Source organism: Rhagoletis zephyria, unplaced genomic scaffold (genome assembly GCF_001687245.7).
Source record: "Rhagoletis zephyria isolate East Lansing unplaced genomic scaffold, Rhagoletis_zephyria_1.1 Rzeph_scaffold_00214, whole genome shotgun sequence".
NCBI classification, from domain to species: domain Eukaryota; kingdom Metazoa; phylum Arthropoda; class Insecta; order Diptera; family Tephritidae; genus Rhagoletis; species Rhagoletis zephyria.
The window spans coordinates 222,223-239,151 of record NW_016157298.1 but is presented as its reverse complement, the minus strand read 5'-3'; the positions used below and the strand labels follow the sequence as shown (position 1 = coordinate 239,151).

Below are 16,929 nucleotides of genomic sequence, written 5' to 3'. Positions count from 1 at the left end.
GTTTACATTACTGACCTTACTTACTAATTATTTGTAGACACACAACAACGGTATGGGTGATGAAATGATTAGGTGCTCTGTGGGCGGTCAAACAATACTTATAATCATAGACTCTGGATCGGTGTTGCCACACGGGATTTTCCACCAAAACTGGCAGGTTTTTTACCATTTGGTAGGTTGGTAAGCTTGATTGGATTTTGGTAGATTCCGTGGCAATAATAGTTATAGCGAAAAATAAAAAATATGTATGTATCTCCAAACATTTAACAACCTTGTTTTCACGAATATTTCACTGGTGCGTTCGTATAACGGCGACCACAAACATGTAAATATGCCTGATTCGTAAGTACAAACATATACCCGGGGCTGCCAACTTGGCTCAAACCGTGCCCTTTTTGCCCTATTGTACATCAAATGGCATTTAATTTTTCAACTTTGCCTAAAGTGCCAAAATGGCACTTTTGAAAAATGGTAATATTTCAATACATTTTTGTAAATCCTTTGCATGTACTTCTTTTTCTCAACTAAAATTTTCTAGTTTATGAAGGTTATTCAAATGGTTTATCTTATTTTGGCATTGCACTTTTGTCTTAGAAATGTGGTTCTTATTTTATTGCTAAATGGGAAGGATTAAAAAGGGTGGCACCTTTTCTGGTACTTGTATTTTTCTATTTGACACATTTTGGCACTTTTTTATCCTAAATATGGCGCCTTATAGCTAAGGATAGTTGGCAGCCCTGCGTATACCATTATTATTGCCGATATACAATATGAACATCCATCCATACTTTATGTGCCTTCACGTTAATTTAAATTGTACTGAACAACAAAGCTGTGATAAACCACATATACACTGAAGACTGGTGAGCTGAAAAGGGAAGTCCACCGTTGTCCCATTTACCAAAAGAAGAAAAGTCAACTTGACTAGACCAATAGGGCTGCCAGATATCTCTGTTGCCAAGCCGGGACACTTTAGGGAGGGTCTCTCGTTCCCTTCCCTTTCATTTCGACGTGCGAAAGGATGCAGTGAAATTTTATTTTGATAGACAAACATAAAAACATGAGATCATGAGATCAATTCAACGTACGCCAACAAAACAAAACAACTTATCACAACTAAAGCACAGAGAATTTTTCACAATGCATGAATCTTTTTTTATTCTTTATAAAAATACAGTTTATACTAAATATGTCAAAAAACATAAAAATGAAATTGTTAAACTTTGTGCTAAATTCAATAAATTTGCATACAAATTTGGAACATTCTAATCAGACTTTTTATAAAAATGTTTAAAATGAAGTTTTGCAGCCCATTAAATTTTAGTTGAATTTTGGTATTGGTATTTACTGAGAGTTTCTTCCATACAAACTATGTTCGATAATTCTTTTTATATGGAAGACACTGTCAGCAAAAAAAATAAATGCTAAAAATCAACGAAATTTGCTGGCAACTTCAGACTTGCACTTTATTAATTGGCTCAAAAGCTACATTGTCAAAATTTTTCTAAAAGATCTGATTAGAAATTGTGATCTGATGGAAAAGCCTCCGAGCCAATAATTTTGTACGGCAATGTACTTATAAGTACTCTAGGTTTCATGAAAGAAAAAAGTTTAAGTACAAGATAACATCAAAATAACAGTCATATTTCTTCTTCTTACTTCTGTATTTTCCTTAATATAATTGTAAAACTCTGTGACGTCATTTTGAACGTATTTAGGTACATATACTAATCATCAACTATTGCTTGTGCAAAGTTCAACTATCTCGAAATGTAACTATTTCACAAATTAAACCGGTGCACTGAGAGAAAGAAGTTTGGAATTAAAAAAGCCTGCTAAATTAAAAACTACGCATATGAAAGAGCACCAACCCAACTCGTAATACATTTAAGTATACAAATTTTAGTTTTAAGTATAGAAATATTCATTTCAAATACGCCCATATTAAAATGAAGCGATTTGCAATTACCGATTGCTTTTTCATAATTAAGTTAAAAAATATTTCAATTTCATGCTGGTTGTAATGGGAATTGAACCCTGACCCTCTGGAAATTAGCAAATTGTGGCAAGCATCTTCGCGCACTCAGCTACAGCCAGACATGTAAATGTGCATTTAAATGTTGAGTTTGAATCAACACCACGCGTGCATGTTATGAAAGTATTATTTTTAATTATGAACATTTTTAAACGATAATCAAATAGAAAATATTCATGTTTACTATGCGTTATTTCTCTCATTGAATTCATAACATTTTTCTGAATATTACAACGCGTTTTTTCTCTTAGTGTAGTGATTTTTGGACTTTTATTCAAATTTGTGCAATCAAATCAAAAACCGGGACACTAAAACGAAACCCGGGACATTTTAAGGTTGGACCGGGACACCGGGACAAATAGTCTAAAACCGGGACATGTCCGGGAAAACCGGGACGTCTGGCAGCCCTATAGACCAACCTTTCAGGGATAGGAATTGAGTTCTCAGAAGAGGCGAAGTATCTAAGAGCAACTCTGGACTAAATGCTCAATTGGAACTCTCACCTCTCGTATGTTATCAACAATATCACAGAAGTTATGCGCAATACAGGATTCCTTTGTCTACTCTTATTAAGAAAGAGGCCTGCTGGAGCGCTCTCCGGCTGACCAATACGATCAGCATGAAAAGTGGGGATTTTCGGCGTCATTTGGAGGTTCCCAAGCCATTCCTGGATGATCCCGAGTTATCCTCCTATAAACCCCAAAAGGTCAGAATTCCTGAAAGGGACTGCTGTCAAGCGATAATAACTATGATTGACGAAGGGACCCAAGTATGATATTCGACGCATCGAAAAAGGACGACGGGAGTACTGGGCAGGCGTAATTGGACCAATATTCCAGAAAAGTCTGCGAATGGGCACATACCTAACCATGTTCCAGACGGAAGTCTTCTAAATTGAAGTCAGTGTTCGCGAATGTCTCCGTAGAAGGACAAATGGGGCCAGAATACATATTATGTCGGAAAGTAAGGCAGCGTTAAAGGTCTTAAACTATTTTGAAACGGCATCAAAGCTTTGGGAAAGCTGTAAAACTCTTCTGAACCACCTGGATGACCACAATAGTAGAACGTGGTAGAGGAATCCGGGACATGATGGGTTTAAAGGCAACGAAAGGGCTGACTGTCTCGCAAAGCGTGGGGGCCGAATTCGCTTGCATGGTCGTGAGCCCTTCTGCGGTACATATAAAGGATACACTGCAGAACTACTTAAGAGCTGGGAAGAATCTCAGCTTGCTTACCGCTGGCGAAAGTCCAAGGGAATGAGACAATCAAAGAGATTGATAAGTATTCCACACTATTTTATTTCCACTACTTTTGCTCGATTTTCGGATATGCTGCAGAGGAGGACCTACAGTATTTGTAAACGCATAAAAACCAAACAAAAATTTGTTTTTCAAAAGTTATACAACAACCAAAATATTAGGTGTCTCGCCGTAAGCCATTCTTTATCCGATCATAACTCGATAAATATTGCTTATATCAAACAAATCAATTAGTACATTTTTATTGACAGAGTCAGAGATTCATAAAATTTTTATTTGTTTAAGTGCAATTTTCCATACGTTTGTTAATGAACAATTAATAAAGTTGCTAAAAAATCATGTTTGCAGGTTTTTAAAAATCTGCAAAAAATATATGTGATATAGTGTATGTATATCAAAGATTTAACTTACAAATTTTTAAAGGGTGTCTCGATAAAGGGCCTAAAATATTTATTGTTTAGTAAAGCAGTGATTGATGAAAAAATTAAAATTTTCAATTAAAATGTGAGAAAAATATGTACGTCAAGTGAGCTACTTAAAAACCTCTTCTTTCGGATAACCAAGAAAGTTATGTACTTTGGTAGAAGTCCAGGTAATATTTGTTTCCCTACAATTTATTTTGCAATGATCCTCTTACTTTGCGAAAAATCGCGAACTTAATATTAACATAATCATTTCTTTGATTGGTCATATCTCCTGAACGGGCAGAGATAACTTAATCATTTTGGTTTAAATAAAGCGGAAAACTTCATCTTTTTAGCACAAATTATTAAATTTGTAATTTTTTAATGTCATGTTAAATTAAAATACATATTTGGATTTTTGTAGCACGTCGAGATTTTATTATTTAGAAAAAAAAAACCAAGATGTATTTTAATTCAGCATGACAATAAAAAGGACAAATTTAAAAATTCGTGCTAAAAATATGGAGTTTTTCGCTTTACTGAAACCAAAATGATTAAGTTATCTCTGCCCGTTCAGGAGATATGACCAATCAAAGAAAAGATTACGTTAATATTAAATTCGCGATTTTTCGTAAAGTAAGAGGATTCTTGCAAAGTAAAGTATAGGGAAACAAATATTACCTGGACCTCCACCAAAGTACGTAACTATCTTTGTTATCCGAAAGAAATGAAAAAAATTGGTTTTAAGTGGCCAGTTGACGTACTTTGATCAAATTTTAATTGAAAATTTCAATTTTTTAATTTTTTCATCAGTCACTGCTTTACGAAACAATTAATATCTCAGGGCCTATGCCGATACACTGTAATATTTTTGCAATAAAAATAACTTTTTGGCTACGAATCCAAATCAATAATTGTCTTTATTTCGCTTTTTCAATTCTATTTATACTTATTTACTTCTATAATTTCTTATTTACTATAATACATATTTACTCTAATTCTTACATACTAGTCATAGAGACATGCTGTTAAACACTTATGCACATACATGTGTATTGGCTTAGCTTACAGAAATATATATGTTTATGCTTATGGGAAAATGCAATGTAAACCGAAATCAAGCATTCAATAATATTTTGTGTGAACCATAATTTGTTTACATTAGCGACAAAATAAGTTTAATGCACTTTTGGAGCGTGTTGAACTTTGTTATGTAGATATGCATTTCTGATTCACTACACCTCCTCTCTTTAACAGAATGCTTATAAATTTTTGAAGTCAATGTATGAGCATTCTATTTCAATTGAAGTTTACGACATAACTACAAATTACTTGAGTTCGTTTACCTTACATGAAAGTCTTTACGTAATTACTGAGTTTCTTTTATTTATTTATTTATTCATGCAGTGTATTTTTATGTCATAATTAAAGGTTACAATTTTTATTTTGGTATGAATGTACATTCTTGTTGAAGCTGTTTATTTATTCATGTAGGATATGATTGTGAAGTGATTAATTGGAAAATTAATTATAAGTTTTGTGTTTATGCTAACAAACTGAAATGTTCTTATTCTAACAATTTAAGCCTATTATGTATTATGATTTTCTTATTTTTATTACTTAATATATAATTGTTTTTCTTATCTATATTTTCTACTCTATAGGGCCCTTTGTATTTACTATCTAATTTATGACCTGTTTCGTCTTTAACTAGTACTAAATCTCCTATATTTATTTCCTTACTTAGAATAGTTCTAACATAATTAACTTTTTGCCTTTCCTTAGCTTCTTGCACTAATATTTTAGCTCTTCGCTGTGCTATTTGTAACCTATATTTTATTTCTTTGTCATATGCCTCATAATTATATACTGGGCTAACTATGTTTTCTTGTAAGAATTCGTAAGTCAGAGGTGTTTTTCAAAAAACTACCTCGAAAGGACAGTAACCATGGACTGAGGAGGGTGGTTTATTGTAACAGTACGAAAAGTAGATAGGTATTCATCCCAATCGTCCTTGTTAATGGATATGTAGGAACGCACATATTCATTGAATGTTTTATGACTGCGTTCAACCGTGCCTAAAGTTTGATGATGGTAAGGTGTTGAGGCTTTATGCTCAATTTTTAAAAGTTTACATAATTCTTCAAATAAATTATTTTTATATTCGGTTCCCATATCTATTATGATTGTTTTTATACATCGATAAATTAGAATGAAGTTTTCGAATATCGCTTTAGCATCTGTTTTTGCGTGATTGCTTTTTATTGGGATTGTAATTAAATATTTAGTCAAATCACATACAATGGTGACTGCATATTCGTTTTCGCTTAAAGATTTCGGAAATGGTCCAACTGTATCGATATGTACTATATCAAAAGCTTTTGGAGGTGTCTCCGCTATTGTCATTGGTTCTTTCAGGTGTGTATTGATTTTATTTTGTTTACAGTAAATGCATTTCTTAATATATTTTTTAATATCATTTTTCACATTTTTCCAGTAATATTTTTGTTTTATTACCACCATTTTTTGGCCACCATTAAACGGAACATCATATATTTGTGAAGAACATTTTTAATTTTTTCAATATTTGTCACATGCATAATCTCCGAGTTAATCTAATAGTTAAGTTTTATTATAACTACTGTGTATAAGAAATACTCTCACAATTTATGTACATTGAATATGCTTTGAAATTTATTTATGTACATGATAGAAAATAATTTTTTTTAATTTTTTATTCCGAACAAGGCGAATTTATATAAGGTGGTGTTACTAGCTCAGCTGATTTTGTGTATGTGTTTCGCCGCACGGCTTCTGATATCAAATTGGAAAATTTTGTTTGAATTTCTACACACACTCTTACAGATTTTGACAGTTGATGCCGCCAAAGCAAAAACAAAACACATGTAAATTTTTGTTTTTGTACTCCTGCTATCACCTTATATTAATTCGCCTTGATTCCGAAATAAACTTTCAATCAGTTTGGTACGTTCCTGTAGTGCAATTCACTAACTTTTAACAATACGATTTGTCGAGGTCTAATATAACGATTTTTGTGGTTTGCAGTAACGATTGTGTTATTCGGTAACTCTTTTTTAACGACACTAAACAGCTGACATTTTCTTTTTATTTCAATAAAAGAAAGGTGGCATCTCAGCTTAACGAAACGTCAAAAAATGCGAAAAGCACAAAGAAGAATGACGAAAAACAAATAAATTCCTTGCTAGCAAAGTGGTATGCACATAGTTTTCTGAATATTTTAATATACTTGTAAACGTTGACCGTAGCTAGCAAATTTAACGCATACTTACTATGCACAATAAGAAAAACGCAGTAATTTAATTATACAACTCTATCAAAAGTATGGTTTATTTTGCTTTGTTCTCGCTCCGGTTGCTGGCCAACGAATGAATTTGGCAAGTGAATTGCAAACGGAGTAAGCCACATAGCGGTAAATTTGAACATAAGAACTTAAATTGTACATATGTATGTATGTATACAGAAACTTCAATTCATTTGTACATAAGCGAGAATAGGATAAATAGAAATTACAAAAAATAATCGGTCAAAATAAACCGTAGGGTAAGTGCGCAGTGTACGACACCATAGGGTAAATGGGCGTTCTGCGACATCCCCACCCCCGTCAACCCGATTCACCAACATCGACATCCAGAACGGCCAGTTTGGATACTGCACGACGCTTCACTCCGGTATTGGTTCGCACATCAGCTTGTCGGATCTCGCCATCTCGGCCGGGGTATAGCTCCTCTACCAAACCGCGACACCAGTCCCTTCGCGGTACGTTGGGGTCGCAGAGAAATACCAAATCACCCTTTTTCAATGGCTTCGTTCTTTGGCACCATTTTACGCGGCGTGTCAATGTCGGCAGGTACTCCGCTATCCAGCGTTTCCAGAAATGGTCCCTGAGCTGGCGAGCGATGCGCCACTCTTGGCGTATGGCACATGTGGTGGCTATTTCTTCATCTATACCGGGCGTATGCGCGGTATTGGCAGACGCCAACAAGAAGTCGTTTGGCGTCAATGGCTGTTGTTGGTTCACGCTGATCGGCAGGTGTGTGAGCGGGCGGGAGTTTACCACGCTCTCCGCCTCTATTAAAAAACAGTTCAGTGTATGCTCCTTTGGAGCGATCTCTTTTAGCGTTTGGCGCAGGACTCGCTTAACGCACTGGACCATGCGTTCCCATGCTCCTCCTTCGGCTGGGTTAAACGGTGAGTTGAAGACCCAGTCAACGCCTCTTTTCGACAATTCGCCTTGGATTCTCTCACAGTCGAAAACTTCGTCGAACCTCTTCGCTTCGTTGTTCACTCCTATGAAGTTTTTTCCGTTGTCAGACCTCAGTCGCGTAGGTAAACCGCGACGATTTACGAAGTTTCGAATAGCAATTATGCAGGCGTCGGTGCTGAGGTCGTGCGCTATCTCTAAGTGGACCGCTCGTATGGTGAGGCACGTAAAGAGGGCCACCCATCTTTTTTCCGTGCTTCTTCGCACGGTCACGTTCAGCGGACCGAAGTAGTCCAGGCCAGTATAAGTAAATGGCCTTACGTACGGCGTGACACGGTCTGCTGGAAGAGGACCCATCAGTGGCGGTATTGGGACTGTTTTGCGTAGGCGGCACACTTGACAGTTGGCGATGATATTACGAAGAAGACTTCTCAAGCGCGGTATCCAGTAAATTCGTCTAATGGCACAAATAGTAGCTTCTGTGTTCTGATGGGCCATAAGCACGTGATGGTGCGCGGTCACTAGCTTCGAGAAGACGTGAGTTGATGGCAATATTATTGGGTGTCGTACGTTCATTGGAAGCCAGCTGGCTGCATCGATGCGCCCTCGTACGCGTAAAACAGCTTCGTCATCGAGGTATGGCGAGAGTTGCAGTAATGGACTTTGGCGGGAAATTTCTTGTCCGTTGCGGATGTGCTGGATTTCTGCACCGAAGGCTTCACCTTGCACGATTCGGACAGAAGACATCTTGCGGCTTCGAGGTCACTGACGGTCAGTCCGTATGGCCTTGGAACCTCAATTCGGCGGCGGCATAAATTGATGAATAAAATAACCCAAGCTGTGGTTCTTACCAACCTGTTTAACGAAGAGAATCGATTAAATTTTATGCAATCACAACTTACGATATTCAATGCGTATTGTGGTCTAAGCTCGTCATCAACATCTTCGTGCTCAACATTGGTGTCATCTTCGGAGGGCCAAGCAGTTTCATCCTCATGTAAAAATGACGGTCCAAGTGTCCAAGGAGCAGTTGGGCCAAACTCGATTTTGTGGTTGAAGCGTGTAGCCTCGTCGGCGACATTTTCTGTGGTGGGTATCCATCTCTAGTTGGATACGTTCGTGGTGGCTAAGATTTCGGCAACCCTGTACTGAACAAAGGGTTTGTATCTCCGCTGCTTGCTTTGGAGCCACTTAATGACAGTCTTCGAGTCGCTCCATAAGAACGTCTCGTCGATCTTGACGTCATGCTCTTCGCGTATAGTCTGCATCAGGCGTGATCCTAAGACGGCTGCCTGCAACTCCAATCGCGGCACAGTAAGGGGCTTCAATGGTGCGCACTTGGACTTCGCGCAAATGAGTGTGACTTCAAATTCCTCGCGGCAATTAATGGCCCTCCAGTATGCGACGGCGGCAAACGCGTTCTCGCTGGCATCCGCGAAAACACGAAGTTGCAACTTCTCTGGCTTACCATTGCGGAAATAAAACCTTGGTACGGCAAAATCGGTCAAGTTCGGCAATTTTTTGCTCCACTTCTCCCACATTTCGGCGATGTCGTCACACAGTGGCTCGTCCCAACTAGCCTCATGCCGCCACACCTCCCTCAACAGGAGCTTAGCGCCAATGACAAAATGAGATAGGAAACCGAGTGGATCGAATACCGACATGACTACACTGAGTAACTCTCTCTTGGTGGGGCGCCTGATACCCCTTAGCACAGTTTCGCTGACGTTGTTGAATTTCAGATTGAAGTTGAAGCAATCTGTGGCAGGATGCCAAAATAGACCGAGTACCCTTTCAGAAGTTACACCTTCCTTCTCGTTCAGAACTTTAGTGACATCGATTCCATCCAAGGCCGCAACCACTTCTGAACAATTTGACGTAAAGTTGCGGATCTCGAATCCAGCTTCCTGATGAATCACCTTCACCTTATGAGCGACGTCGATAGCCTCCCCTGGCGTGTCGAAGCTATCCACAAAGTCGTCGACGTAATGGTAGTTCACAACGGCTTTGATGGCACGGGCAGTGGTGCGATCGTCGTTACTGTGTGCTAAAGCATTTTGCGTTTTGACATAATGCGCTGCGCAGGGTGAACAGGCAGCACCAAACGTCATGACGCACATTTCGTAGATGTCAGGCTGTTTTTCGACGTCCCCATATCGCCACAGAAAACGTTGGGCGCATCTATCCTCTGGGCGAATTAGTACTTGGTGAAACATCTCCTTGATGTCACCGCATACACCTACCGCTCCTTGGCGGAAATGGAGAATAATGGACGGCAGTGGTCTGTACTCCTGTGGGCCTTTGAGCAGATGACGGTTCAAAGAGGCGCCTTTAACCTCGGCGGCAGCATCGAACACTAAGCGCAGTTTTGCGGGCTTGTTCGGATTGACCACGGCAAAGTGTGGTAGATACCAAGTACGTGCCATAGTCACAATGGCTTCAGCCGGTGCAAGTCTACGAGCGTAACCCTTCTCCACGTAAGACTGTATCTTCCGATTGTAGCTGGAAGCAAAGTTTGCGTCGCGGCTCATACGTTTTTCCACACTTACCAGTCTCTTGAGCGCCATAGGGTAGCTGTCAGGTAGCTGTACATCATCTCGGGCCCATAAAAGGCCGGTTTGGAACCTTATACCGACACGACGGGTCGTTGATTTCAGGATGGCTCTTGCTCGGACATCATCATCGCTCTCGGCTGGCGGTGCGGCTCTCACCCCAAAGCTTTCAACTTCGAAAAAATTGGCAACCATGCTATGTAGTTCCTGGTCGAGATTAGTGTTGACGAAAAGGCAAGTAGATGGCTTAGGAAGATCGTTGCTGGTTGGACCGAACACAACCCAACCCAGTTCGGTGTTGGCAGCGAATGGTCCATTCTTCCGCATTGCGATGGTTGTGGATGCCAAACCCAAATGGCAGTTGTCTATCCCGATGAGCAGTCTCGGTACCACGCCAGAGTGTGCCTGCACTAGCAACTGGCGTACACGTTTGTCATCATACAACAAGTCGGCCTTGCTTAGGCTCTGCGACGGTAGTTGTAGATTCTTCACGGCGTATACATTCTGTAGCTTATGACGTTTATCCATTCCAGCACCACAGATGAATAGGTATACTATGGTTGCTTGTTCTTGGACAGCATGTCCACCAAACCACTGGACGTTCAGCCTGCTTGGTCGTCCACGTAGATCTAACTCATTGGCGAGAGTATCGTCGAGCATTGTGATCGATGAACCTTCGTCTAATAGGGTATATGTCTCTAGACGGCGTTGTCTTCCGTAGAGAGTGACGGGTAATATGCGGAACAAGAGTTTACTCTCTGCTGTATTTGTAGCGCAGCTCAGGACTGCGGCTTCTGAGTCGCTGGACGGCTTAGGTGGGCCCTTAACTTGCGGCGGTGATGGCTGCGACTGGCGTTCTTGACAGATGTCGATACTGGCTGCTGATCCCGTTCGTGGAGTAGCTGGTGGGGCACTCGCTTGCACCCATCGATGGAACACTCTTTCCTTTGTCTGCAATTACGTGTAATGTGGCCAACGTTCAGGCAAGCAAAACACAGGCGTTGTGACTTTACTTCCGACCATCTTCCTGACACTGATTTGTCGACGAAGCGTTTGCAGTCTGGTACTTTGTGCTGGCCCTGGCATATTGGACATTTCTGCGTCGGTTATCTTTCTTCCACATGAAGAAGTACTCGTCGTTTTGATTCTCGGGCAGGAACCTGGCTTTCGTCGTGAATGGTGCATATTACGTTGGCTAGTAAAGAAAGCCACTCGCTAAAGTTCGTAGCTGTAGCACGCGGCTGGACAGTGGCGGCGTATCGACCCCATTCGATGCGCTTGCTCATTGGTAGCTTTGATATAAGCTCATCGAGTAACGTTGGGTTTGCTAAATGATCATTGGCTGACTGCAGAAATGCACAAATGTTCTTTACCTTAATTGCAAAAGGTACCAGCTTAGTTAAAGCACTCTCGGAAATCGGCGCGATTTCTTTAACTTGTAGCAGCTGGCTACGAATAAGCTGTTCCGGACGGCCATACCTGAACTTAAGTTGTTCTATAATGTAGCTTACATTGTTGGGGTGGATCAACAATGACTTCACTGTTTCGCGAGCATCACCCTTTAGACACTTTTGCAGCCGTTGGTTATTGTCAAAATTGCTATAACCATAAGATGCCGTAGACTCGTTGAAGGCTGTGTAAAACACGGGCCAGTCCTCTGGACGTTCACTAAACTCCGGCAGTTCTAACAATTTTCGCGGCATGAACGGATTATGCGGGGAATACATCATACCGTGGTTATAACCTCCACTGGCACTAGTGGATGGCACTGAAAAATTCGGCGAATGTGAAGCAAACGATGAATATGGGTTGTTTGTATGAGGCACACTGTACAAATTATTTGTGGCTGGCATTGTGCTACAAATAACCGGATGTGTTGCCGAACAGTAACGAACTTCGGCAAATGGCTGGCTCGTGCTTGAGTATATGCTGCTTTGTTCTGCTACGAACGGCGGCGCTTGCGTCGACTGCGGCAGTACTGACTGCGACTGCGCAACTACGCTGCTGGTATATGTAATGGCAGAACTACCGTTACTGTGCAGCGCAGCTCTGAGGGCGTCGTTTTGTTGGTCACGATCCCGTAACTGTACCTGCGTGGCTTGCAGGTGGGCTTCCAACAATGCTAAACGCTGCTCCATGGCATGAAGATCCATGACTTGAGTGGTTGGCAGACCCGATGTGATGTTGCTGGGAGCGCCAGTGGCATTCGCATCTCTGGCTGGCTCGGCAACAACTTCCAAGGCAGATGTGGAAGCTTGAGCGGTTAGAATGTTTGCACTGTCCATGGCTTGAGCAGTATTTGCGGCTGCACTGACTGGCTCCTCGGCAATTCGAGTTAATGCAATATTTATATTGCTGTGGCTGGTAATTTCTGGCAACTCTCCGAATGAATTCAGGCGGGGGCTCCTTCGGCGTGGCGTACGGTACATAAAATGTCCAATGGGAACTGGCAATAACAACGCCAGTTCTACTTTAATCAAAAAACTGCACAAATTTTAGTAGAAAATGAAATTGTATGTTACTCAAATTGCGGCGCGGTGTAATCCCATTAATTCAACAGCAAATTAAAGATGTCAGAAGCAGTTGAATCGCAAATTGAATATGATAGGCGAAAAATGAGGCGGTAATAGCAAATATGTATTCCAATCGGCAATGTAAAGATGTGCCCCAAACTTTGAGAAGTGTACACAATAGCGATGTGTCAATCAAAATCCTCAAGAAGCAATACGATGAACGACAATAAACCAATAGAACAGCAAAATAAAGATGTAAACGTTGACCGTAGCTAGCAAATTTAACGCATACTTATTATGCACAATAAGAAAAACTCAGTAATTTAATTATACAACTCTATCAAAAGTATGGTTTATTTTGCTTTGTTCTCGCTCCGGTTGCTGGCCAACGAATGAATTTGGCAAGTGAATTGCAAACGGAGTAAGCCACATAGCGGTAAATTTGAACATAAGAACTTAAATTGTACATATATATGTATGTATACAGAAACTTCAATTCATTTGTACATAAGCGAGAATAGGATAAATAGAAATTACAAAAAATAATCGGTCACAATAAACCGTAGGGTAAGTGCGCAGTGTGCGACACCATAGGGTAAATGGGCGTTCTGCGACAACACTTTTACAAAAAGTAAGTAAAATAAAACGTTTATTTATTTTGTATTACTAGACATAACCATTTTCGCATATTATAGAATGGCTTCGTCAGTACCCAGTGTTCAAAAGAGAAGCCGGACCACAGCAGAACAACTAAGTCGCATGGTGGACTTTTTGGCGGAAACGCCGGGATTGGCAGGATCAAGGTTCCAGAAGCTTCATGGCAAGTCGGAATGCGACAAGAAGTGGAGTGAGCTAGCGTCAATGCTGAATAGCCTTGGTGGTTCGGTGAAGAACGTCGACCAATGGCGCACAGTATGTAAAAGTTGTTTAGTAATTTAATACCATGTTTAAAATTTTGTTTTGCAAAAAGGTATGGAGGGATTTGAAGATCCGTACTAGTATTAAGGTGCGTGATAGAAAACGAAAGCAGGCAATGACGGGAAACAATCCCATTAATGAAGAGCCACCCACTGAGCTTAAGAGGCGTGTGATTGCCCTTGTCGGTAGCGACTATGTGCAGGGCCATGAAACTGTTGCTGAAAGTGTGCCAGTGGAAGAGGTAAAAAGCAAATAAATCGTTATGAATAGCATAGCAGTTAACAATTCTTCCCATCATTAGGAACTCCAACTTCGTATGGAAGAGGGTGATGAAAGTGTCATCATCGAGATGACATCTATTTCCCACGAAGTGAGCATTGAGATGTGCACATCGACTCCTGTAACTCCTGAAGGAAAAACGCCTCGTAGAGGTGCAAAAAGAAGGCGTGTGGACGGTGGTACCGAGGCCCAAAAAACATTTTTGGAAATTGCTCAGACCGAAGCAAATGCCTTAAAAGTAATTTACATATTTGTAACTACATAAGTAAAATTTTATGACATAATTTTTTCGGTTCTTTTTTAACAGATGCTAGCAGAGTCGAGTACAGCGAATGTACAAATAACAGGTAGACAAGCAGATGCTTCGAAGGTAATTTTTTGTACATACTAAAAAAATAGTATTACATTCGTATGCTCTTTCAACAGTTGTTAGCTGAAACAAGTACGGCGAAGGTGCACGTAGCGAAATCATTGGCCGAAGCTATGAACACAATGGGGGAAGGTTTAAAGGCATGTGCGGATGCCTTTAATAATTTAACAAACGCTATCTACCGCATGTAAATATTGTGTAAATATGTAGTTTTTGAAGTAATTTTTTGTTTTACTATTTATGTTAGTTTTAAGCGTTTTAAATGCAAGTTGAAGTTCTTTTTACAACGCTTTTATCAACTTGCAATGTTGTGTGTCCAGAAACTTTCAATGTTGTGGATCCAGAAACTTTCAATGTTGTGTGTCCGACACCATAAAGCTTTGCTTTGAAAAGTTCCTATAAAAAAGCATAGTGCTTAGGGCGACATCTGTAGTGAATAGGGCGAGGTAGATGACATCTAGATGTCGCCCTATGTACTACGTTTGCTACAGCGGAAATAGACGACACGCCATTTCTTTAAATAAAATTAATTGGTGCTCGTTTGTATGTACATACATATGTAAATGCATGTGTGTGCACCTTTCTATTAATATCGTTGAATTATTTTAATATCTATTGCAAAATTTTATTCAGACAGGACTAAAAAGTAGAAAATAAANCCACGTTTTTCATTTTCAATTTCATAGATTGTTTATAATGACTTTTGCTAAAATTTCAAAATCAAAAGTTATCAAAACAAATTCTATGGGACTGAGAAATATTATTTTCTACATTTTAGTCCATTTATAAAAGCGTTGTATATTAAAAAGTTTTTTTTATATTATTTATTTGTTTTTATATTTATGTTAGAGTTAAGCTTTCATTTGATATAGCATGAAGTTCCTTTTTTTTGAATTTATGTTAGAGTTAAGTTTTAATTCGACATAGCATGAAGTTAACATTTTACACTTAGAATAACTGTTCAAGATATTCGAAGAAGAATTTTTACAAATTTGAGTTGATCTTTATTTGTGTTTCACAAGCGAGTTATTTGAAGTTCTGTTGATTTTCAAATGAATTCAATGTTTACAAATTTAGTTGATAGAGAGGTATACGGTCTTACTGCATGTAAGATATACCACATACATTTCTTATATACAATATGTAATGAAACTTCATTTTGTGAATTCATGTTTTAATTTTGTGATGCGCCTGTAACTTGAACGTGCTTTTACGTGGTGTTTTAATCCACGCCATATCATGTTATAGAAACCAATCTGTGATTACATACTGAGATCTGTCTGAAGTTATTGATGTAAGAGTTTTTATTTACATAAAAATGTTTAATAAAATGCCAAAATAATTTTATTGTATTCCTTCTGAATTTTTATTTACCAACGTTTTATTCATGTAAAATAATTTGCAATTAGCCGGTCTTGGACGCGTTTTGCTGTTGAAGACGGCGCGTCTTGATTTACATTACTGCTATGTGTCCTTGGCGGAGTGTAATGGGGTATAGTCGTTGCGCTGGGTATGCAGTTACAGTTGTATGGCTATACTCAATCCCGACTCTTGCGTCCTCGTTCGCGCACTCTGGGCAACGTGCGCAACCCATGTGAGAGATGCGGTAACCAATCCGAGTGGAGCCTTGGGTCACGGCAGAAAGAGAGGGAGCTTCGGTAGGGCCACTCCGACTTATTCGGTTTAAGGGCTCACTGAAGTCTGCAGCGTCTGTTCACCAGTAGGTGCAGCTGCAAGGGGGTGTCTGCTTGGAGCAAGCGGCTCGCTATATAAACGAGTATTTGGTTGCGAAACCACCCCCGTCCCAGCAATGGGTTGTGCGCTGGGTTTGGGACCCGCCACGTAAAAACCACTTCCAGTGAAGAAGCACGGCAAAGCCTCGGATGAGACCCCCCCTTATGATGACGACTCCGGCATACGTTTAAAGGACTACGATTTGAGGGCATGCACCTGGAATGTCCGGACCCTTAATGGGGAAGGTGCCTCTGCCCGGCTGGTTGATGTGCTCGTAAAGACAAAAGCTGACATCACCGCCATCCAAGAAATGCGTTGAACGGGGCAAGGCAAGCAATGTCTGGGGCCTTGCGACGTCTACTACATCTGCCATGTAAAAGAGCGCAAATTCGGAGTTGGATTTGTGGTGGGAGAGACTCCGTCGCCGAGTACTGTCGTTCACCCCGGTGGACGAGCGTCTAGCCACAATCCGCATCAAAGCGAGATTCTTCAACATCTCGCTCATCTGCGCCCATGCCCCGACGGAAGAGAAGGATGAGGCATCCAAGGATCTCTTCTATGAGCGCTTGGAGCGCACGTACGAGCGCTGCCCCCGTCATGATATCAAAATCGTGCTTGGCGA

At 40.2% G+C, this 16,929-nt stretch overlaps 2 protein-coding genes across 3 annotated transcripts in view; one reads left to right on the top strand and one right to left on the bottom strand.

Moving 5' to 3' along the window:
• Positions 1-16,929, bottom strand: part of LOC108358143 (DNA repair protein complementing XP-G cells homolog) — a 78,341-nt gene that overhangs the window by 29,984 nt on the left and 31,428 nt on the right. The window lies entirely within an intron of this gene.
• Positions 6,597-14,915, top strand: LOC108358144 (uncharacterized). Of its 2 annotated transcripts, none has more exons than XM_017609317.1 (5): positions 6,597-6,932; positions 13,702-14,165; positions 14,226-14,441; positions 14,511-14,573; positions 14,630-14,915. In XM_017609317.1, exons 2-5 carry the CDS (start codon positions 13,950-13,952, stop codon positions 14,762-14,764), a joined length of 630 nt encoding a protein of 209 aa, XP_017464806.1. In that variant the 5' UTR covers positions 6,597-6,932; positions 13,702-13,949; the 3' UTR covers positions 14,765-14,915. The 2 variants fall into 2 exon arrangements, with proteins under 2 accessions (XP_017464806.1, XP_017464807.1); XM_017609318.1 differs by lacking the exon at positions 6,597-6,932 and adding an exon at positions 13,626-13,637.